Genomic DNA, 24,763 nt, shown 5'->3' with positions numbered 1-24,763 from the left:
AGTGCGGGGCTAGCAGGTCACATCTCCAGGCAGGGGACAGCCAGGAGCAACTCCTGTGTTCTTCCAGGCAAAATCACACCACAGACCCAGATAGGGGCCCCACCCATGGATTGGAAGGACTGGCAATCATCTAAATAGAAACATACTGAGGTCTCTTGGCCATTCCTTTATAAACGGACCTTCTGGAAGCCTCACTCCTAGATCACCTTGAGTGGGCTGAGGGGCCTTTTGAGTGGGAGCTGTACTTACCTTGATAAATGCTTCGTACACGTTGAGCATGGTGAGATGGTCACCCTCCTCCACAGCAAATTTCCGGTGCACTCGAATCTGGAAGGAATAGAGCACCATCTAGAAGCCGACTGCTATGAGCCTCTGGCACTGGGCGGTAACATGACACGCGGAACAGCTCATGCCTTGCAGAGTCAGAAAGACCCGGTCTGCACCAGCTCTGGCAACCGCCACCTCCTGAAAATCTCAGACTGGTAATGGACCCTTTCTCGGCCTCAACTTCCTTATCTGTAAAAATCGGGATATTAAACCTACCACGACTGCTGTGGGATGAAGATGATACGCTGTAACGCCTGCCAGAGGTATCAGAGAAACGTTAATGCTCTTGTCTCTCTCCTCCTCTATCCAGTCAATACCATCTCTCTCAGAAGAACCGCCCCCCACAGCCCCCCACAGCCCCCCGCAGCCCCCGGGGGAATGTAAGCTCCAGGAGGGCAGGGGGCCAGCTGTCCAGCATGCGGTAGACACTCTGTATTCGGAGGCTACCACCAGCTGCACCATCCTTTCAGACCCCATCCCTCAGTTCTCCTTTCTGTAAGATCGGGGCAACACCACCCTGCTCTCCCATGAGTTCAAGCAGCTGCACATACGATACCTACATAAGCACACAAATATACTCAGTATCTCTAGAATTTTCTCCTGCCATGCCGGGGCACGACTCCTTACGTCACTAGCGTGGCACCCGGGTCACTCCCAGAGGAGCCTGAAGGCCAGTTCCCTTATGGGAAGGTCAGCAGGTCACTGTTAAGGCCAGGCACTCCGGACTGTGAAAGGCAATTGCCCCATGGCTGTGCAATCACAAATGAGTTACCTAACCTTTCTGTGCCTCCATCTCTAAAAATGATGAGAAGAGTGTTTACCTCCCAGGGTTACGGGGAAGACACTAGGGAACACGACCACATAAAATGTCTGGTACAATGTCAGGCACACAGCAAACACTCAGAATGCAAGTGGATCCCATCTGCACAGCCCTGTCTCAGTGGTTCCCAGAGAGTTTCAACAAGGGGAGCCCACAGTGAAAAAGACTGGTATGAATGGCTTGGGGAAAAGGCTAGACTTACTGCCTGAGACTTCTGGTTTGAGGGGACCACAAAGATATTCTGGATTTGCATCATGGCTGCAATGCTTAGAATTTCCTGAGAACAGCCAAAATTTCCTATAAAACAAAAAACATGTTTGATTTCAAACAGGTACTGTCAATGAGAGGTGAAAGACATTTTGTTATTTTCCTGACACCACACTACAAACTAAAGTCATATATTTATATTCAGTTTGTTCAAGTTCGTAACATATCAACACTTTACTCTGCTGAATGTGATGTCCCATATGAGGCCCAGATGAACGGAGGCCCAGGAGGACTCTGAGAAAGGGGCTGCTACCGCACGCAGCAGCTGGGACATCGAGGACTCTCGCTGCACCACGGCGGGGCCAGAGGAGCCACGTCACTAAGGGCAGGTTCACTCCACACCTGTTTCCTACTCCCATCAAAACAGCTAGAGTCCTGGCCAAAATCCGAGAGGGAAAGGGGGGGCAGGGAGTTTGTGGGTTGTGTCCCTTTTGCAGTCTCTCTCTTCCTAGGCCCTTCTCTGGGGTGGCCTCTCTCCTGACGGGGCTCATCTGACCTGGCAAGACCAAAGGCACGCCCAGACCAGGGAAGCACTCTGTGGGCACCGGCTGCTCACACCGGGGAACAGGGTCTGCAGCCGTCAGTGCTCCAGGGCACTGGACAGTGACAGCGAACTGCAGTGTCCATCCTCCTCCCCACAGCTTCCTGCCTCATGGCCGACACGCTCCCCTACCCCCAAACTTGAGTCCTCTTTCTCAATGTAAGCCTGAGGTCATCTGGGTGTTTCAAAACTAAAGCTAACTCTCACCACACTTAGTCTGAAATACAGCTCTGTAAATTGCTAGTGAACATACAAGTTAGCCAAAAGCAAGAAAAAATTCTTATTTCCTTTTCTGGGAGGGGTGGTGGGTGGGGGGAGAAACACATAAACTATATTCTCTAGATGATTCTGACTTGACCTCTAACTTATGAACTTTCGCCCCTTACTCCTATCCTTGCAAACATTTGAAGGTGTCAGAGAAGTTGGGCCCCTTGTGTGCTGGTGGCAGGAGTACAAAGGGGTGCAGCCTCTGTGGACAATAGTATGGTGAGGCCTCGAAAAATTAAACATAGAATTATTGGATGATCCAGCAATTCCACGGGAAGCAAATACGCAAAAGAAGTGAAAGCAGGGACTCCAACAGACGCTTGTATGCCAATGGTCAGAGCAGCCTTACTCACGACAGCCAGAAGGTGGAAGCAACGCAAGTGTCCGTCGACAGGTGAACGGTACATACACACAGTGAAATACTGGTCAGCCTTAAAAAGGGGCGTTCTGACATAGGCTACGACACGAATGAACCTTAGCAGACAGTACGTCAAGGGAAATGAATCTGTCACAAAAGGGTAAATATTGTAGGATTCCGCTGAAGGGAGGTTCCCAGAATCATCAAATTCATGAAGACAGAGTAGGAGGGTAGCTGCAGGGCTGGGGGCAGGAGGGAATGGGCAGTTGGTGTTTCATGGGGACAGAGTTTCAGTTTGAAAAGATAAAGAAGTTCTGGAAATGGATGGTGGTAAGGCTGACTGACAATGTAAGTGTACTTAATGCCTCAGAACCATACACTTAAAAATGTTAAAATGGTACATTTTACGTATTTTTTACCATAATTAAAAAAAAGAAAAAACTTCCCTGTTTAAAAAAAATCAGGCATCCATTCTAGGCCCCCAGGAAAACAAACAAAAGTGTTTACTGAATTAGTTAATGGTGACTGACACAGAATCCCCAGTTAACAACAGGCCCCAAATCAGACAGCGTTAGAGGAAAGCTCCTTCACTACTCGGAATATATCGTGCCCTCTTCCGCAGGGTGCACAAAATTCGAAGAACTAACCCTCTGACAGAATCAATGAGAACTATTGCTCTGCACCTACCTGATTCAAGCAGCATTTTTGCAAACATGGGATTCAAAGGAAACTCTGCAATTCGACAGTCTTTGTCCAGACCTGCCGTAAGAACAACAGAAATCAGAAGGCGTGTCCCATTGTGTTGGAAGATGTACGGTTATCAGGAGGATAAACGATGAGGTACGCTAGGAAAAGGTGTCCAAAAGATGAATCATGCTGCCAAACTCAATCTTACATCAGAGTGCTGTTACACTGAAAGAAGAAAAGACCCCCTCTGAGCTCCTGAACAGCCAATTTCGAAAAACTGATACTTCTAATAGCTTCTATTCAAGGACTTCATTCTAAGGAAACAGCCCTGCAGCCTGCTCTCGCTCCCCACTCCCCTCACCCACCCCAGAGACCGCTCCTCCCAAGTGCAAGTGCAGATGTCCCAGAAGGCCATCCTGAGCCCTCTGCCCTCCCACACTATGAGAGCAATCACAAGGCCAGCGACTGTAAATCTAAATGTCTGCCTAGACCTCTCCTGATGCCAGCACCACAACCGCTCACCCAGCTGCCTGCTGGGCAGTTTACTGAACTGGATGGACTCAATTCCCCACATCCCTCCTCGCCGCTGTGCCACTAGCCAATATTCAGGTATGGGATTCCGGAGATGCTGACTATCGTCTTATTGATATTCAGACTATTCCCAAGGTGTGCCATTAAAATACATGCTGCAGAGCTCAGAGTAAGACAGGAAAGGTAATTTCTCTTCTGTTCCCATATAATCATCTCTTGAAAGGTGATAATTCAGCTTGTAAAACTGTAAACTAAGTTGGGTGGTTCCCCCGCCTTCTCCAGCTTACTTAGGCAGTAAAGAAATATAAAATGTTTTAACTTTCATTCTGTTGGATTAGAGGCAAATCAATCCAAATGAAAAACTTCCATGTTTGTCAATGTTCTCTCATATCCGTTAAGATTATCCCAGGAAACCTTGCTTTCAGGGTCCTATTACATCCCTAAGAAAAGGGATGGGAATCTACTCCGGCACACACTCACTCTGGGCGGACCTGATGCAGACCCACCTAAAGGCCTTTTAAATCACTGACGATCTTTTACATCAGTAATTAGCTATTCTTTTGCAGGGAAGTATCACAAAAGGTATGAACGAAGATGGACCACGTATAAAAAATTTAACTCAAAAATGGAGCACAGCCTTACTACATGTAAAAGCTATTAACTATAAAAACTTTTCAAAGAAAACCCAAGAGAGAGCTCCATGCCCAAGGGTTGGGCAACGGTTTCTTAGGTAAGACACCAAAAGCACAAGCAACGAAAGAAGAAATACATACACTGAACTACATGAAAATATAAAACTTTTGCACTACAAACGATACCATCAAGAAAGATAAAAAGCCAACCCACAGAATGGGAGAAGTATTTACAAATCACAGATCTGATAAGAAACTTATACCCAGAACACATAAAGAACTCCTCCAACTCGATAATAAAAGACAGTACCCCAAGTAAAAATGGGCAAAAGATTTGAATAGACATTTCTCCAGAGGAGATCGACACGTGGCCAATAGGCACACGAAAAAGTGCTTAACACCATTAGTCATCAAGAAATGCAAATCAGATCCACAAGCTACCACTTCATTCCCACTAGGATCCATAACACAGAAGACAGATAACAAGTGTTGGCAACTTGCTATCGTGGGAAGCAAGTGGAACCCTCATACCCGACTGGTAGGAATGTCCACCAAGAACTAGCACATAAATGTTTACAGCAGCATTATTTGTATAAGCCAAAAAGGGGAACAACCCAAATGTTCATCAACTGCTCAATGGATAAGGATATTATGTGGCATATCCAATCCATGCACTGCTGTATTATTCAGCAATAAAAAGGAATGAAGTATCAACACATGCTACAACACAGATGAACCTTGAAAACATCGTGTTGAATGAAAGAAGACAATCACAAAAGACCACAGATTATATGACTCTATATGTGTGAGACGTGCCGGACAGGCAAGTCTACAGAGACAGGGCTTAGATCAGGAGTTGCCTGGGGTTGGGAGGAGGGGAAAGGGAGTGGGGAGTGAGCACTCATGGGTACAGGGTTTCTTTCTTAGGTGGTGAAACTCTTCTAAATGTTCTAAACTTGGGGTGATGGTCGCACAACCCTGTGAATATACTAAAAACCCCTGAACCGTACATTTTAAATGGGTAATTGTATGGTATGTGAATTATACCTCAACAAAGATGTTAAAAACAAACAAACAAAACCATCGCAGAGGACAAAACCTCCACCGAAACTTCCTACCAAACCAGACATTATGCTCACTTGGGGCGACACTCACAGAAGACAGGTACTTCCTCAGCAGGTGAATTCAAGGCTACCATGTTCTCTATCTTAAGAGTAAACACTCCATTTTTAAACACGAGAATAGAGGTGTTCCAAAGCATGGTGCTTCCTTGCCCCCAAAGAATTCCACGGGCTGGTCATCGACCCAGTTCTCCACAGGGAACTCCAGGAATGGAATGAGGGAAAGCAGGGAGAGAACACTGAGCCAGAGGTTGCAGGATGGGGTGGAGGGACTGAGAAACAGGCCTGGAGAGGAAACATCTGAAATACTGGTAGGGAATATTCTAGATGTCTTTTAGGAGTGTGGCTCTAATGATGATTATTAGTAGCTCTTGATATACCTACATGCTTTATAAATTCATTGTCCTAACTGGAATTCATGTACTATTAATCTAATCATGGTCCCACCTTTTTATTTCCATGAAGCTTAAGGGTTGTTAAGAGGATTATATATATATGGGGAGAACCAGTCCCATCCCTGAAGATACTAAGAGCCCTAACGTGAATACGGCCTAACCAATACCATCTATTAGCGGATCAGAGAACACGTAAGAGACATGCATACCTCCCAGAGCATAGAGTAACTCCAACGCTTGAACCATCGACTGTGCTGGGGGGGGCTGTAAAAACATAAAAATCCTCCTAAATTAATTTCTTCAGGTAACAGACATAAAATGTGACTATTTCCTGCTCAAATCCGTTCTTCCCTCTTATGTGCCCCATACATCCCAGCCTCCGTGCTTGTATTCATGTTGGCGACCTTGAAACACCCTTCCTCTCCTTCTCAGCATCCTTACTACTACTTGGTCTTCAATCTCAGCTTGATTAAACACAGACCCTTGGAGCCCTCCCTCATGCTCCCCTCCACCAGAAGTGATGGGTCCCTACTTTGAACAACTTCCCTGTTTTCCTACACTCTCATCAGACACTTCTGATTTTTTCCTTCATAGTCTCAACCTTCTACTCCAGCAGCCCTGATGGGTAACACTGCACCACCCAGAGCCCGGCGTCAGGCCTCGTCCCCAGGGGGCACTGACATACATGGAATCCGAATTTCTGAAAAGAGAAAACACTAGGCAATCTGAACTTAATTTAAGCAAAGCTGCTACTGTGATCTTCAGTCTGATTATCCGGACCCAAATCACATCTCCAGGATTTTCACCCAAACACACTGACTAGTATTTCTCTCTGGCCTCATCTGATTCGGGACTATATGCAAACACGTTAACATAGTTGCAAGGACCGCATATGGATAATTTTAGTTTGTTTTTCTGTATGGTTTTCTGTTTTCACTGTCTTTTGTTTTTTGGTTTTTCTAACCCAGAGAAACTTCACAGTGATTACTTGGGATGGCGGCATAATATTCCAACAAGGTCATACTCCGTAAAATACACAACTGTCTTCCTCCTGGGCAACTGAGTTGTTTTCAGTTCTTTGCTACTTTAACTAACACTGCTAAATAAACAAAATTATATGTGGCCCATGATTTCAACTGTAAAAAAACAAAACAGAACAAAAACCACAGTTTCAGGAGAAAATAACTGGAAGGGAATACATGGAGATGAATGTGTATTTTCCTCATTCTCCAGGTGTCCAAAAGTTTGTGATTTTCATTATTCTATTTAAAAATTTAATATACAATTATACTATAAACATGATCATGCTATATACATTCTTTTTTTTTTTTAAAGATTTTTTTTATTTATTTGACAGAGATAGAGACAGCCAGCGAGAGAGGGAACACAAGCAGGGGGAGTGGGAGAGGAAGAAGCAGGCTCATAGCAGAAGAGCTTGATGTGGGGCTCGATCCCAGATCGCCGGGATCACACCCTGAGCCGAAGGCAGACGCTTAACCGCTGTGCCACCCAGGCGCCCCCATTCTTTTCTTTTTTTGAATTATTTTTTCAGGAGAAATTTCCCTGAGAAGAAATACCAGGCATTTCTACGGCTCATAAAATAATGTTAGAAAGCCGTCCAGGACTGAAGAGGAGTATGAAACTGCTTTCCCAACCTGGGTCAGCTTTGGACTTTCTCCTTTTTCTTCCTGTTTGGTCACTTAACTATTTCAATTTGCACTTACTTCTCTTCTAGAGAAGCCAAACACGTTCCAATGTTAGTTTACTATATCTTCAGTGGATATTCATTCCAAATGATGCTTGAAAAACTGCAGTTTTCGAGATGCTGATATGTCATTTTTGCCATTATACGTTTTCCTTTCATCTTAGATGGGAGGCTTTTCTTAAGCTTTTAATTTGCATATACTGTTTATCCTCTCTATAATTTCTTGCATACACCAATAATCAAAGAGTATATTTTTTCCATACTTATGATAAACACACAGTTGTTTGAGAGAGAGACTGATATTTTCTATTCCCTCATTCACCTAGTTCATCATGACATATATGACATGAGGGACTTTATTATCTGAGAATCCAGGCTTGTCACACCACATAACTATGCAGTTGGGACACAACAAGAGTTAAAATGCTAGTCTTCAAATCATAAAAATTCAAGAAGAAAATATGACTGAATGTTTACTAACTGACCTAGAGGTGCGGAAGTGCTTCATAAGGACAGGAATAACCGAAGAAATCACAGAGACAAAGATAGATTTTACTGTGGAAATACTTATAATGTCTGCACATTAAAAAAAAATTATTAAAAAAAAACAGTAAAATACAAATAACTAGAAAAACCATTTGCAAGAAATACTATAGACCGAGATTAATGTCTTTAATAATTAAAGGACTCTTAAAAATCACAATAACACTAATTCTAACAGATAAATGGCTTAACAATTCAGAAGAAATATAAAGTGGACAATAAATGGGTTTTTTTTTAAACTGTTTTTTTGAGAAATCAAATAAGGACAGACATTTGTCCTCCTCCATTTCTCCCTCCTGATATTAATCAAATTAGCAAACCTCTAAAAGAAAGTAATGCGGCGTGACCGAGGCACAATGCATGGGGCAGCGCGCGCTGCTGGGGCTTACAGCAATGTGGCCACACATCAAGGATGTACAAAACGACTATGGCTGTTGGACCCAATAATTCCACTCCCGGAAACCAGCCTCAGGAAATAAGCAGAAGGGCGATCGGCCACGAGGACGGCCCCTGCAGCTCTACCACAGTCCTCCTGGCTCCCCCAGCTGTGATACTCCCTCACATAGGCCTCCACACGCTCTGCTGTCCCGGATCTCCCCCCACCCTGACCTGGTGATATCCTACTTGGGTTTCAGGTCTTACTTGGCACAAGACTAACCAGGCTGGGGGCCCTTTCTTTGTCTTTCAGAGCACTGGACCCACACATGGCAATTACCCACTTACTTGTCACGCCCCCCCACCCGGCACGCAAGAACAGGAATTGCGTCTGCCCTGTCTGGCCCTGCTCCCCCATACCCTGCCCGGGGCCCGGTGCAAAGCAGGCACACAACACATGAGTTAAGTGGAAATTAAAAAAAAATTTTTTTTAAAAGTGATGCATTCTATCTAATGTCCCGACATTCACCCGTGGGCATTCCAGACAGAAGGCAGGACTTACCGACATGAAGTGGAACCTGAGGACGTTGTCGATCCCTAGCGCTTTCAGCTGTAGGATGACAGGCGCCAAATTGCTACGCTGCATCTCAGGGATTGTGCACTGAGGCAGCTTGTCAAAGGCTTCCTCTGAGGATAAGAAATCAGAACTGTTTGGGGTCAAATGCCACAATCAAACTCAATCATTATGCCCATGGGACAGTTTTCCTTCTCTAACAAGAGGCTCGAAGATTCTAGGATCAGATGCATTATGATATCATGACACAGAGTTGTTTCATATTTAGAAAAGACCATTCTATTTAAAAAAGACCTCAGCAGTTTATATCTTTATAAATTATACATCTTTATATATCTTCATAAAAGTCTGTTCTTTTACTTCAGAATGCTTTTTTAACGTGCTTTTGTCAGCAGAACATGAAACCAAAGCCACAGGTATGTGCTGGATCACGACTGGCACCCGGCACACCACCTCTGCGTGGGGCTGCAGTAAGTCTAGAAGGCAAGAACTGTACCTATAAGCAAAGAACAGTCTCAAAGTAAATCACCAAGATGGTAACCAGAATGTAAGAAGTGACCAAATCTTACAAAGAGCAAAAATGGTCCAAAGCTAACTTTTAAAACCAACGAGCCAGGCACGCATCACACTCAGAAACTAATGCTGCCCCAAACAGATGAATGAATGCTTACGTGCCCCATGAGGAACAAAAGCTGACCTCCAACAGGAAAAAGCACCACAAGGCACAGCAGTGCCAAGATGGGAGGGGCAGGAGAGGGGGCGGGGAGGAAGAGACTTCAGAGGCCTTTTCCTAAAAGCCTGACAAACAGGGCGCTTGTGGGGGGGCGGGTGAGGGAGGAAGGGATTAAATCACTTTGGTATCTATTCAGAAAGCTTACGGATTATACAGAGAATGCTCCACCCACAAAATCCCTCTCACGTCAGTCAACAGTTTAACTGCGCACACCCTCCTTAAGACGAGGCTGGCCCAAGCTCCATGTAGATCCTAAGGCTTTCGTTAACTAAAGAAAACAACAACAAAAGGTGTCATGAAGAACTCAGCGCTATCACTGAAGAATTTTTTCAAGAAGGCTGTGAGTAAACAGACAACCAATGTTCTGTGGATGGACCGATACAAATGGCCACAGGCACGGGTCTAACTGGGAGGTGCTGAAGAACAGGCAACAGCAGGAAGTTCCAGATGGGATACTCCCCTGGAGTTTCAAGAACATTTTGGGGCTAGCCTTTTGGTAGGATAACCACATTTCCCAGCATACTGCTGACGGAAGGAGAAGCGAAGTTCTCAGATGCCAAGACAACCCTGCTGAGAAGCCACTCACAGGAAGCAGTGGGGCCCAAGAGTTAATGACCTTCAGTTAAACTCTACTGAAGACCGAGTGTGTGATACCCTGAGCCAGGAGTGGCAGGAGCAGCTTCCAGAAGCTTCCGTGATATGAGAGGGCCGGGACCAAGACCAGAAACAGTCACCTCCAAGGCTGGATCCCAGTGAACAGTCTTCCTGAAGGAGAATGGAGGCTCAGGGAGTAAGGAGCAATCATTACAAAAAGGCACGTGAGGTCACTTCATGAGGGAGCTGTCATTTGAGAGAGGATTTGAAGGATAAAGGGGAATCTGTTGGGCAGAGGAAACAGCCCAAGGAAAGGTATCAAAGATAAGAGATGTGGATGTGGGAAAACAGAAAGTACGTTCAGGAAGAGCGGAGTGCAGCTGGGATGCAGTGTAGGGCAGGTATGTGGATAGGGGGAGAACATAAGCCAGGGAAAGTCCTGGACGGTTCTGGGAAACAGTTCGGAGTCTGAGCAGATAACACCCTGCTCAGGACCACACTCTGTGAAAGCTCATCTGGAAGCCAGTCAGCCAAGAAAGCCTGGAGGCTGGAGGCTAGTACACCCCACTACTATCGCGTGGGCCCTACCCAGCCCCTCTCCACTTTACTGCTCCTGCTAAGGAGGCCAGCGACCTTTCAACCGAATCGACCTGCCTGTCTTCAGTCTGCATTCTGTGACTTTATTTCTTTGGAGCATGAGATAATGCTGGCCATTTCCTCTTTAAAAATAGCCTGAGTTCCTCAAAAAGTTCAACATAGAATTACTGTACGACGACACAACTCCACTCCCAGGTATATGCTCAAGAGAATTAAAAACAGGCACTCAAAACACACATTTTCATAGGAGCAGTTATTCACAAAAGCCAAAAGGTAGAAACAATCAACTGATGTGTAGATCAACTAGTTGTGGTATATCCATCCATGGAATATTATTCAGCATAAAAAAGAACGAAGTACTGGGGCGCCTGGGTGGCTCAGTCAGTTGAGCGTCCAACTCTTGATTTCAGCTCAGGTCATGACCTCAGGGCTGTGAGATCGAGCCCCATGTTGGGCTCTGCGCTGGGCATGGAGCCTGTTTGAGATTCTCTCTCTCCTTCTCCCTCTGCCCCCACCATCGTCCCTCTCCCTCTCTAAAAAAAATTAAAAAAAAAAAAAAAAGAATGAAGTACTAATACAACAGAGACGAACCAGGAGAACATTTGGCATTCATTATGCTAAATGAAAGAAGCCAGACACACAAGGCCACATGTTGTATGATCTCATTTATACAAAATATCCCAAACGGATAAACCCATGGAGACAGAACAGAGGAGTGGTTGCCAGGAGGCAGGGACGAGTGCAGAGAAACTGTTTAGGGGGTATGGAGTGAGGGAAATATTCTGAAACTAGACAGAGACAGTGATGCACACTGTGGATATAATTAAATCCCACTGAACGGTTCGATTTAAAATGGTTAACTTTATGTGATATGAATTCCACCTCAATACATTTGTTTTCAAGTATCCTGAAACTTTCTCTTCTAAATTTCCGGATGCACTTTAACCTCGGTTCTCTCTTTCCTCTCCCATCTTTCCTCCTTAGAGCCTTTGGTGGTGGAAGACCCTTACCACCCTGGCCTTGGGCTCTGCCTCCCCCCTCCCATAGACACTCCCCTTACCTGCTTCCTCCCCACCAAGTACACAGACATTCCATTCCCTCTGCCTGGGGCTATCCTTTCCCCTGGAGAACCGCAGGGCGCACTTGGCGGCCAGTAAGATCAGGCACAAATGCTCAGTTGTGAAGTCCTCCCCAGTGGGATAACTCCCTGCTCTCTGCTTCCAAGGCTCACTCCGGAATGGGGACCCTAACATACCGTAATATGACAATCTGTTTGCGGGGCTATCTCCACCACCTGGCTGTCAGCCATGTGCCCATAGACCACATCTCACCTAGCCCGAGATCTCCAAACCCCGGCACAATGGTTGCCCTATGGCTCTGTAAACATTCGCTACAAGAAAGAATAACATCAAGGACTGAACAAGGGTGATGGTTACCAGAAGTAAAGAAGAGACAAATGACAAAACTTCCGGATGTGGGAAGTGAGCATAGATGGATGTTCAACAGAGGAGAGGATTAAAAATGATGTGAAAATTGGGGCGCCTGGGTGGCACAGCGGTTAAGCGTCTGCCTTCGGCTCAGGGCGTGATCCCGGCGTTATGGGATCGAGCCCCACATCAGGCTCTTCTGCTATGAGCCTGCTTCTTCCTCTCCCACTCCCCCTGCTTGTGTTCCCTCTCTAGCTGGCTGTCTCTATCTCTGTCGAATAAAATAAAATAAAATCTTAAAAAAAAAAAAATGATGTGAAAATTAAGTCTGGACAACTAAGGAGAGATCTTGGGGCCATCACCCACCAAAGAGAGGCACAGAGAGAGAGAGAGAGAAGCTCTGGACACATCACTGTCGAAGGCAAAGCTGCCTTCAAGCTGGAGAGAAAGTTCCTGAAGGGCTGAGACCGTCTTTATCATAATTTTATCTCGCTCCTTCAGAGCCTAGCACAGTGCCTGGCCCAGACCAGGAGCTGAACAACTATCTGCTTTCTCTCAGTGGTCTCAGCACAAGAGTCTGCCATTTTCACTCCACAAAGATGCTCTGAACCAGAGGCAAAGATGGAACCCACTGCAAGGCCCCCCAGGAGTCAGGATTCTTGTTCCTCTCAGAACAAGAAAGCAGCACGTTAAGGTGAGGGAAAGGTAAGAAAGACAGGACCCGAGACACGTGGCCCAGGCTACAGGAAGGTCTACGCCCAGACATTAGGCTGGAACAGGGGGACTCACGGGCCAGCCTCGGCCAATGGGAGCAGTAGCGAAGAAGTGCTCCATTTAGACTGAAGAAAGCAACGGGGGCCAAGGGACATAGGGCCTGGTGAGGGGGTCTGGATTTTATGTGAAGTTCTGCCCACGGGGGGAAACATCTGTGATACTCTTCACTGCTCAGGCTACTACGAGAAAGTCAAAAGCCCTGACGGAACGCCACACTAACCTGTATAAAGGCGGTAACATTTTCCCGAGCGGCTGCGGCCACCACGTCCTGCGCGCTGGTTGGCTGACGCCTGGGACACTGGGACCACCACCAAGCACTCAATGGCCGTCCTGGGATTGTAGGCTCGGAGTTTCACAAAGCCGCAGTCGATCACATACACAACCCCGCTGATTGTAATGGAGGTTTCAGCCACATTGGTGGCCACTATCACCTAAGTCCCCACAGCAAGAAAAGAAAAAAGAGAAGGTACTTGGTTCTTTTCACTTTTAAGAAACTACTCAAAATCCTGAAAGATTTATTAAAATATTTCCAACAGTGTAGAAGCTGTAAGAGGCAGTTTAACATACTGGAAAGAACAGGAGTTTTAGGGTCAGTGTGCCCTGGATCTGAATTCTCCAAGGTGTGACTCTGGACAAGCTGGACTTGTCCAGCTTGCTCAGGGGTGGTTTTTAATCTGGACTGCTGCACAGTCCCTCATCTACAGAATATTCACCCCCGCTTCTGGATTGTGGGGGGCATCAAACACGAAATATCCGTAAAGCAATTACAGCCTGGTGCTTAGCCCATAATAAATACTCAACAAATGTAAGTTTTTGCCTTCTGCACAACTAAAGAATATCACCACCTTGAATATCTTTATTCATTAATTCACTCACATTTAAACTATTTTCTGAAGGTCTGTGCTTTGCAGGCACTGTTCAAAGTACTGCGGATGGTGAACAAGGAAGACAAGGCCCCTGCTCTCCCAGAACCTGCATTCCAGTGTGAGTGTCTGGGTGGAGAAGCAGTGACCATAAACAAGCAGATAACCTCAGAGTGACCAACCGGTGAACAAAATGCAACAGAGCAGTAATATATTATATAGTATTTGAAGCGTTCCCTATGTATTACGTTATAATAGTGGGCTGTGTTACTTTGGATGGCCAGGGAAAGCTTCTCTAAAAGAAGATTTTGAGCTGAGCCCTGAGTAACAAGAGGCAGGCAATGCTCTAGAGATCCAGGCAGAAGAAATAGTTCACAGAAAGGAGAAACAGCCAGGGAGGGCAAAATCCAGAGGAAGGACGAGATGAGGCTGGAGGACAGCAAGGGCCAGACCACGTGCTGTCTCTGGGCCACTGTGAGGTGTTTACATTTTATTTCAAGTGCACCGGGCGCTGTCCCTGTAAGGTTTCAAGAAGCGAGGAACACATATAGATAGATAGCACTTAGAACTAAAGGTACTTTTACATCTATCATCTTATAAAAATCTTCCTACCATTTTTATCTAGTAGACACTTAAGATTTTATACCAGAGAACCACCAATCCAAAGGTTCTTATTTATGGTTCACAGCTGAAAAACTGGGCTCGAGGGTGAGTAACTCCGCCAGGCGCCGAGTAACGCAGGCACAGAGTCCAGGCCGCCTGACTGGTTGGCCACAGCTCACATTTGGCAGGGCCAACTTGAGTTGCTCCAACCCAATGGCCATGAGGCTGCACACCTTCTTCCAAGTGGTCTGAATTAAGAGTGGACCCTCAGACCATCCCTCCCCTGCAGTCCTCTCTGCCACCTGCTGATAAACAGCTACAATAAGCCAGCTTCGGGCCCGTTCTATGCCTTCCTCATCTAATGGGGAGGAAAGCCGAGTAAGGCTCCGGGGGTGATGAGCAGGACGCAGACTGGCTGCCTGCTGGTACCTTCCAACCAGTGCTTCTCACCACACCCTTCCCCGCCCCAATTTCAAGGCTAAATATTTTTAAGCCACACCTTGAATTAATTGATTAAAATTTGGCTCTATAGGCTAGCTGATGCCTAAAACAAATGGTTTAGAAACCATTTGTAGTAACTTATCTATTGTTCCTGACTGATCACAATTCACCTGGACAGTCACTTAAGCCAAGCTAGTATTGTGCGTGGGGCAATACCGAGCAGAGAGAAAAGAGGCAAAGAGAAGTCACTTGCTCTGATAATCACTGTCAGAATGACCCTTGTGTGAGGCAGGTTTAGAAATCTCTACAACATACTATTTACTGTGTGCTTTTACGTCTACTGCACAGAAACACAGACCTAAAAGTCTTAAAGAAACCTTCCTGTTAAGCAAGTTTCACTTCAATTAAAAAAAAAAAATATTTCCCAGTGCATAGGGAAGGGGCACCAGCATGACCACAGCTGGCTGCAAACACCCCTGGTCACCGGGTCAGTCTCACCTTTCTGACGCTGCGGGACACCCTTTCAAACACTTTAATTTGCTCAAAGGAAGGTAGTCCCGCGTACATGGGGAGAACCCGGAGGTGTCTCTTCATCCCAGTTCGACCTAGCGCCCGAGCCTGCTCGATCAGCATAGACACGACGGTTTCCACTTCTTCCTAAAGACACCCAACCAGGAACCAAAGAAACCGAGATCAATCTGGAGCATGTCATTTTATCAGACTTGAAAGAAAATGAAAGTCGGGATCGGAGTGTTAACTATGGACGGATTCACGATTTCTAGGGTGACCGCACCCTGCTCGGGGGTGGTTTTTAATCAAATGCTACTGAACAGCAGTGCCTGTGGGGTGAAAATTTGCAAGTGTCAGATTCATTACTGAAACCTATGCTATCTGCAGTGAAGAGAAGAGCTCCCGATAAACAAAACCAAAGCCTATCTTACTTGGCCTTCATGTACTGTGGCAAACAAAGCATGTCATACATGTGGACAAGCCGTAACATATGAAATTGCTAGAAGCTTTCCCCAGAAGAGATTACGGTACCGTGGAAAGTGCTGACAGTGGAAAAGATTACGGCTGGAGGACGGTTCTGAACAGTGCTCTTGGGCTTGTTCAGCTGTCCTTCCAGAGATGTGCCCACCTACCACCTCCAGGATGAGCGGTACCGCTGGGAAAGAGGCTTACGGGAGCCACACACACGCACAAAATGTACCCAACGCAATATTTCACTGTGGTAAACAAAACAGCCCACCGACTACATCATTTACTTTGGACTCAACTAATAAATTTAAAATATACTGAACCCTCTACAGATAGAACAGGTGGGAACTAATGATTCCCTGACAACTTGGTCAGCAGATGAATGACATCAATCCAAACAATTTTTTATGCAATTAAGTAAACACAAAATACAATAAAACATGAAATGAATGGCTAAGTAAAGGAACAGGCCCCTGTTTAATGTTGGTGCTGCCTTAACGTGTCTGCTCATCAGAGAAAATTCCAGTGGAATTACCTGTCCAGTCAGAAATGCTAATATGTCTCCATCTCCTTCTGTCTGGTGAATTTTCATCACAGTTTCTACAGTTGATTTGATATAATCTGGAACAGGACTGAAAAGATGTATGAGATAAGTTCATCACTAGGACATGCTCGTTAATTATAGATTAATTACCCTAATAATCTGGCAGCAAAGCTTCATGAAAGTTAGTTTGGGCCTGCCTGGCAGGTAAACAGTATATGATGAATAAAATAAACATTCACTCCCTTTTTTTCTTTTTTTTAAAGGCAGCATTCAAAAGTAATGCATAATTATATGTATACCATGATTCTTAGCTTTATTTGCAAAGAAATAAAAACCCATGCAAACAAATGTGCTATCGTTAGCGTGCGAAGATGCCTGGTCAATGAAAATCGGGGGCTGCGGTCCCAGTGCTAAATCCCACACTCTTTCCCCTTTCCCTCCCGACCACTAGCAGCCTGTCTGAGTACGTTGTTCAGAGCTGATGGATATGCTATCCAGCGAGAAAAACTCCCAAGTCACACCCACAACTCTCTGGATTTATCAACCACTGTACCATCTCCTGGTCTTTCTCCAGTGACTAGGTGGAGAAATTAGGATGGTCTCTTCCTATCTAAGGGGGCTCCTCCCAATCATGTCAACCAGGCCTTCTTGCTAAGATGCAGAGAGCTAAGAACCAAATGATTCGAATCATCAGTGCTGCCCTCACAGGCAGGCAGTCTGGGAAACCCCAGTTCTGAAGACTATCAAGCCTCCTTCCTGTAATCTTGTTACCACTTTGCTCTTTCCAACTGAGCTACTGACCACAGACTCATAGAAATTTGCACATCAGTGTCAAGAGTTTCAACTGCATTCAGTGGTGACACTGAGCAGAGTTCCAGAATATCCTATCAATGACAGGAGACACAAAACATGCTCCACTCAGCAAGCTGGTATATTGCCCTTGGGGCTGCAGGCAGAGACAGTGGCTTCTCATTCCATAACTCAGGCCCAGTTTGCTAATCACCATCATTAAAAATGCAAGTATCCTTAAGGGTTGCATACTTCTATGGAGTAAATCTGAACAAACCTACTCCTTTGGAGTAAAACTTAGTGCTTGCTGGTTTCCAATTGTAATTTACCTTCTGGTTGGAATCTGAAAAAATGAAAACCTAAAGAAAACAGGTGAAAGCTCCCTGACTATTCAGGTGAACACACACACACACACACACACACACACACACACACACAAATTCAAGTACCATCAAACCTTTGTAGATAAAAGATATCCACTGGAAATGTTCGCCCTTCTACTGTAAGGATCACACAGGTATCCCTTGTTGGGTCACTGGTTTCATTCTGATTAAAGAAATCTCGAAATTTCTATTAAGAAAAAAAAAAGAATACTTCATTTCTCTCAAAAAAAAAAAGTTCACAGTAACTCACTGAAAGAAAGAAAATAATAGAAAACTGGCAGAGCAGGGGATGGGTAGTAGAAACTGGATATCTACAACTCAGACTATGGGTTGCAAAGTAACTACTAAAACTCCTATTTTTATTATTGCAATTTTGAGGAATCACATTTCAATGCCAGACTCTTTACTAAGGTTTGAAAAAAAATAATAAAGGTTAGATTTCAAAACTGTATCATTCACTAACGCATCTGGGTCAATGTGTAGCGGTAGTATTACATCTTATTTTTATCCCCTGGATTTTATTCAATAGAAAATTGGGTCGAAAGGTGTGATTAGAATTAAATACAGAGTAAATCAGGTTGATGTGTAGTTTTAATCTGAAAAGCACATATCTGATCACATAAGGTTATCAATTTATAAAGAAAACTTGTATTTCTAGGAACACTAGGTATAGTACTAATATTACAGAGACATATATATATTTACTACAAGCTCCGCAGACTATTGGCAGGGACAGCGTCTTCTCCATCTCCCATGCCCTATAGGAGTTAACACAACCCCTTGTATGGGGTAGGTCATCCACTATACACTTCTCCGGCACTCCCATAGTACCCCGAGAAGAGAAGTAGCTCCTGGCAGCTTCTCCAGTAAAGGTGGCCACGTCTTCTTCAACGGCACTTGACCACCAGACTGGCAGTCTATAGGGAGGCCCGGCACGAGAGCTCTGGCCAAAGATGAGGCAGGGAGATACCACATTCCCTGTTAGGGAATGTGACCCCAGATACACAGAGAAGCTGGCGGGGGAGTGAGTGCCAGAGGGGAAGCGGCTCTGTCAGTGGCAGAGGGACATGGAAATCCTGGTGGGTGGAGTATGTCATCTGAGTCCCACAAAGGATATTCCAGTGCCCCTGAGGCCTGGCTGGGCATCGCTTTCTATTATCCTAGGAGGTCTGGCTATGTAACCCCACGTCCTGCCTCCTTCACTTCCCCGTGTATCTTTACAAACCATGCCGATGCCTGCTCCTGGACACCGGGAGCCCGGGGAGCACTGAGGACTGCATCGAACACAGTGAATGGACACGAAGGAGCACTTCTACAAGAGTCGACTGGACTGAACTACAGAATAATGGGATGCGATATGCTGACCTCCAGGTTGTATCTGAGAAGAGTAAGCACCGAAGTAAAAGTGCTTCATGCCAACAAAAGAACCATGCTGTGCTATGAAGAACCCCGTGGCACCGTTCTTCACTTCCCTTTTGGATCAGTTCAGTTCAATGACTTCAGCCCCCTGTCTCGCATGGGGTGCACAGCACAGGCACGCTACAAGTGATACACAAACAAGTGAGAAGAGACAGCGCCCCCACACCCCGAGAGTGAATAATCCAGGGGGACAGGCACGTCAAGAACCAATCATAACACAAACCGAGGCAGAACGACCACATGACCAGAAAAAAGCCCCAAGTTACTCAGAGAGAACAAAAGGTCAATGCTGAGCGGCTTCCAGGGAAGGCTTCAGGGAGGCAGCAGTACCCCTGCCAAAGTCTGAATGGGGGAGGAGGACTCCTACTGGCTGGGAAGAAGGGACAACCCTTCCCAGGATGACAGCAGAGTGTAGACTAAGACATAAAGGGGCCACTGACAATGGAAGGAGCCCAGGGTCTAGGGCAGGACAGCCCCGTTCTGAGTTAGTCCTCTCATCTACAAAAGGACAAACTGCCATCTACCCTGGGTGCGACTGCAGTCGGTACCGGTCTGGCCAAGAACGTGTCCTCAGTAAGTGATCGTATTATCACTCTGAAGGGGCCCAAATGTCATGCTTCATGGGCACTTCATTTGCTGGGCAAGACAAGGCAGCGAGCATGGGCATGCGTCATGAGACTGTGTTGCAGATGCCTGGCTCTGGTGGCTGTTTTGGAGGAGGGCAGGGGCAATAAGCGACTGGAGGCAAACTAATTCAGGAACATACTGGAATAGCTCAGAGGAGAGAATGAAGGCAAACACTGGGCAGGGGCCGGGTGAAAGCAAAGCGTGCAAGAAGTATGAGTGATGGGGCCTGGCAATGGCTGAGTGAGAGCACACGCATGTGCACTCTGGGAAGGATGGGGTTACTTCTTAGTCATGGAGAACACTTCCTAAAGCAAAGGAAGCCATAAGAGAGGGACTGCCATAGAGAAGCCAACAGTCACAGGGCAGCAGGACTCACAGGTGTGTGAGTTTAGCTGGCTAACGACCGGCCAGCTGCTAACAACTCCAGCCGGAGCGCAGGAACACAAGACAGCCACAAGCACAAAGCGGTGGCTGAACCAGGGGCCATCGAGGTCGGCAGCCTCGAGGAGGAAGAGCAGCCGGCAAAGGAGTCTGAGGGAGAAGCCTCAGGGAGGCAGGAGGGAGGGGAGATGGCAGGTATCCAGAAGCTGCTGATAGAGAAAGATTTTAAGAACGACTCAGTGAACAGAGCTGAATGTTACCAAAAAGGCAGGCAGAACAGGGAGGATGGCTACGCCTCATTCCTGAAGATGTGGTGAACAGAACAGATCGGTAGTTACTCTTTCAAGAAATAAAATTCAGCATTTACTGAGATCTTTATGCTTAAGATATTTATCTTTTATCTTTACCTGGAAACATAAAATACGCACATACAGACAATTACAGGCTAGAGAGCAAATAAATCTAGCGTCAACAGCGTACGCCTGGTGGGCCAGTGAAGGAGCAGCAGGAGTGAGGTGAAGGGGAGTTCATTTCACCAGGAAAAGGAGAGTGCGAGTCAGGTTTTAAACAAGTGGGCTCACACCGACACAGACACACGGCAAGGAACATAATATGACAAAGAGCAAGACGACAGTCTATGAAACAGAAGGTAAATGACGTGGACATCTGCTGGGCCGTCCTCCCAGCTCACCAGCTTCCTCCACTGGTAGCTGCTCAGACCTGACCCACAGGAGAGGGCTCCCAGCAGCCATGTCTACACAACACACCCACCCTGGGCCAACAGCCCTTGCTCCATGCAGATTGGTCCCAAGTGGGTACCTGACCCCAGCTGACCCCCAGTTCCTTCTCTAGGACTCTGGAAAGAGAAATTAGTCTCTCTCCAAGAAGCTAGACCAATGAAAAAAAAAAACTGTAGGAGTTGTCAGCAACCCTATTTCCCGCCACGTGGATGGAACCAAATAACAGAAAAACAATAGCTTGTGATACAATGGTCAATTAATACTTCATAATTAAGGGCGCCTGGGTGGCTCAGTCAGTTAAGCACCTGCTATCAGCTCAGGTCATGATCCCAGAGTCCTGGGATCGAGCCCTGCATGGAGCTTCTTGCTCAGCGGGCAGCCTGCTTCTCCCTCTCCCTCTGCCTGCTGCTCCCCCTGCTTGTGTTCTCTCTCTTTGACAAATAAATAAATAAAATCTCTGAAAACAAAAAAACAAAATAAACCTAATTCCAGAAAGTCTATCTATACCAACTATTGTAGGCGGAACAGAAAGAAGTTTTTTAAATCTCTGTGCCACACCAAAACGCAATGGAAGGATATTGGAAGCAATACGATATTAACGGTTCTAAGAAAATACTCGGACATGATAATTTTCAAACAAAGTAAAAACTGTTGGTTTTTAAAAGAGAGAAGAGGGGGTGATGAAGGTAAAAAAAAGTAAAACAGAGGAAGACGTTCTGTGCCACGTGGGCATGGAGGCGATGGCAGGAGGTGAGGCTGGGTGGAGCCCTCAAACCAGAGTTCCGGTGGGTGCCATGGCTTAGGGGGGGTGAGAAGTAATTCAAGAGGGCAACAAAGAGCTTTGATCCAAAGGCTATCAAGTGCAGACTGAAGACAACACACTCCTACAGCCTGTGAGAAGGTCCGAGAAACCAGCCAGGCTACACAGGCAGACACCCCTCTTAGCCACACTGAGTTTTTTCTCTCTCCAAGCTGCTCTGCAACCCTGAGGCCCAGGAAACCAGGAGCCAGGAGCCAGGCCCTTTTCCTCTCTCGGCTGGAGACAGAACTGGCCTGCTGACTGGTATCTGACCAACTACTCTTGCCTCTTCTACACAGCACCCACAGCGATCTTTCTAGAACTCAAATATGATCAAGTCACTGCCACACCTCACACTATCCCAGGGCTCCCAACCGGGTGTAGGGTAGATCCTTCCTCCTTTGCTTGGCCTATAAGGCCTTCCATCACCCGATACCTACCAACACCTCCATTTTAATCACCCATTGCTTCCCATTCTATCAAAAATCACTGAACCTAAAGCATCTACTCTGTGCCAGACACTGTTTTAGGTGAAAGGGATAAAATAATGGGTTAAGACATTCAAAGTCCCAGTCTTCATGGAGCTTGTATTTTACAAATGTCAGACACAATAAACAAACACTCGGCTATGCATGTAATGCTAGGTAGAAGTAAGTGCTCAACAGAAAAACTGAGCAGAGCAGGACGCTGGAGAGCAGCAGGGCGCTGTTTCCATCAGGGTAGTCAGGAAAGGCCTCGCTAACACATGGTCAAGACTGGACTGAAATGAGGGAAAAGTCATGAGAATGTGTGGGGTGAGAACGGTCTAGAGAGAGGGAGCCCCCGGAGTAGAAGCATACTTGGGTTCTTCTGAGGAACAGCAAGGTGAGGCTGGAGCGTAAGGAGCATGGGAGAGACTGGACAGAGAAGAAGTCAGAGAGGTGACAAGAGAGGTAACTGGGGGACAGAGACCATCCCCCACAGGCCCTACGGCAAAGTAAGACTCCAACCTTCACTTGCCTCCCAGCCCCTCAGACACATGGTTTCACGCCCGTGAGGTTCCATGCATATAAGACACCCTTCCCCACCCATGGCCCATCCGGCAGACTTCTGTGCAGCTTTTGAACCCAAATGGGATGTCTGACCTCTATGAAAGCTTCTGGACATCCTCCAGCCAGGTAGACTTAAGCAGCCCCCTCCCTAGCTGTCTCAGCACCTTGACCTACTGATCTGTAAACATTTATTTATGTGTCTGCTTCCCGAGAAGTCAGGGAGGGTTATAAATCACCTGCAGCCAGCACCTCGCTGAGCATGTACGTATATATATTCATATATTCATATTCATATTTACATATTTACATACATATATTTATATATAACTAGTGGTCAAAATTATTTGAGTTTAACTGCTGTTTGAACTAAAATATTAACTGGTAAGGGAGAAAAAATAGTATGAACTGAGCCATAAAAATTATAATGTAAATTACTACACGTATAGGGAAAACTTCAATTACACACAAAAAAGTCTAAACCTAAATGCTACAGTCATAAATAAATTTCAGAAATACAACCTCATACTGAAAAAAAGTAATAAAAGGAAACTGCTGTGTGGGGAGAAACACAGTATGTAGAGAAACGAGACAAGTAGGTAATTACGAACTCAATTAATTACAGGCTAATTTCCACCCACAAGCTAAAAAGGAGTATCCTCTGATCATATGGAATCCAGGACATCAGATGGCCCCATAAGGAAGGTAGGCCATTCTGTCAAAGATAAGCTCTCACTAAAGATAACTTCCCAAGGACACGTCCAACAATTCCAGTGCTCAGAGGGGACAGCAGGGGGAGGTGGGAAATGCTCCTACCTCTGCATCCAGAGTGGCTGAAGCTACAATCAGTCGAAGATCCCCTCGCTTTCTCTGAATCTAAAAAAGAAGGCATTAGGAAACAATGAAACAGTGCTATACGTACAGATGCTATCTTTTGGTACCTGCAATATACTTCGGAATAAATCAGCATGTATTTTGGGGGAGTCAAGGGGGGCTTATAGAAACAAGACTGACCACAGGTTGGTAAATACTAAAGTCATAGGTGAAAAGGTGGTTCGTTATACTATTCTTTCCAATTGTTTAAATAGCAAAATTTTCCGAAATAAAAAGATTAAAAAAAATGTTTATAGAAAGTTCAAAGGAGCTTTAGGAACTGAATTAGAATTTACCAGAAGTAAAACCATTTCTTCCTGATATTTGGGTCTCTGGATAGTCAGAATCTATGTATACCCAGTTGAAGTATGAAAAAGTACATTAAAAGTAAACAATAAAGGATAACACTAAGACAGAAATACAGACAAAAGATCTTAACGGTTACTCAAAGAAATGATCAACAAGCAGAGAAGAAACGATCATATAAAGTATAACAAAAATATATAATAGCATGACATTACTTTTTCATTTACCGAACTGGCAAAGATTTATTTAAGGCTAATACTCAGGGCTGGCAAAGATTCAGTGAAATAAGCCTCTTATTATACTGCTCCCCAGAGAATAATAAGCAGGTGGGATAATCCGTCGTTAAGTATCAAGAGCAGAAATCTTTTCCCAAAAAATAACATCACGAAAACAACAATGATAACTAACATGTACTGAGTGATGTGCTGTTCCCGGGTCTCTGCACACGGCCGTGCGTACACGCGCTGCACAGAGATGTCCGGCTGAGGCCGGGGGCGTTGGAGGTCCAGAACACCCTCCCCTCACCTGGCGGGGGGCCGCCTCCGCGTGTGAGCATCTTGCTCTAATTTGTACACAGGTGGGCCTTCATAGTCTATTTGTGACTCTGGGCCAGGTACCATCCGAAGAATTTTACGCCTCACAATAAATGATGACCTAGAACAGCTCTGTCCAAGAGAGCTCCCTCCAATGATGGAGAGGTTCTGTCCAATGCACGAGCCAC

At 45.7% G+C, this 24,763-nt stretch overlaps 1 protein-coding gene across 1 annotated transcript in view; it reads right to left on the bottom strand.

Moving 5' to 3' along the window:
• The window catches only part of DHX35 (DEAH-box helicase 35), a 63,669-nt gene that overhangs the window by 13,477 nt on the left and 25,429 nt on the right, over positions 1 to 24,763 (bottom strand). The window contains exons 8-17 of the mRNA XM_040638309.1: positions 23,680 to 23,739; positions 17,944 to 18,056; positions 16,689 to 16,785; positions 15,674 to 15,832; positions 13,489 to 13,699; positions 9,132 to 9,256; positions 6,156 to 6,210; positions 3,268 to 3,339; positions 1,350 to 1,444; positions 250 to 327 (exon numbers count right to left, since the gene is read on the bottom strand). Of these exons, the coding sequence (XP_040494243.1) occupies positions 250 to 327; positions 1,350 to 1,444; positions 3,268 to 3,339; positions 6,156 to 6,210; positions 9,132 to 9,256; positions 13,489 to 13,699; positions 15,674 to 15,832; positions 16,689 to 16,785; positions 17,944 to 18,056; positions 23,680 to 23,739 (1,065 nt within the window). The remainder of the gene's footprint in view (positions 1 to 249; positions 328 to 1,349; positions 1,445 to 3,267; positions 3,340 to 6,155; positions 6,211 to 9,131; positions 9,257 to 13,488; positions 13,700 to 15,673; positions 15,833 to 16,688; positions 16,786 to 17,943; positions 18,057 to 23,679; positions 23,740 to 24,763) is intronic.

The sequence above is a fragment of the Ursus maritimus genome, unplaced genomic scaffold (genome assembly GCF_017311325.1).
Source record: "Ursus maritimus isolate PB19 unplaced genomic scaffold, ASM1731132v1 scaffold_22, whole genome shotgun sequence".
Lineage (NCBI taxonomy): Eukaryota > Metazoa > Chordata > Mammalia > Carnivora > Ursidae > Ursus > Ursus maritimus.
This window is presented reverse-complemented; position numbering and strand designations above follow the sequence as displayed.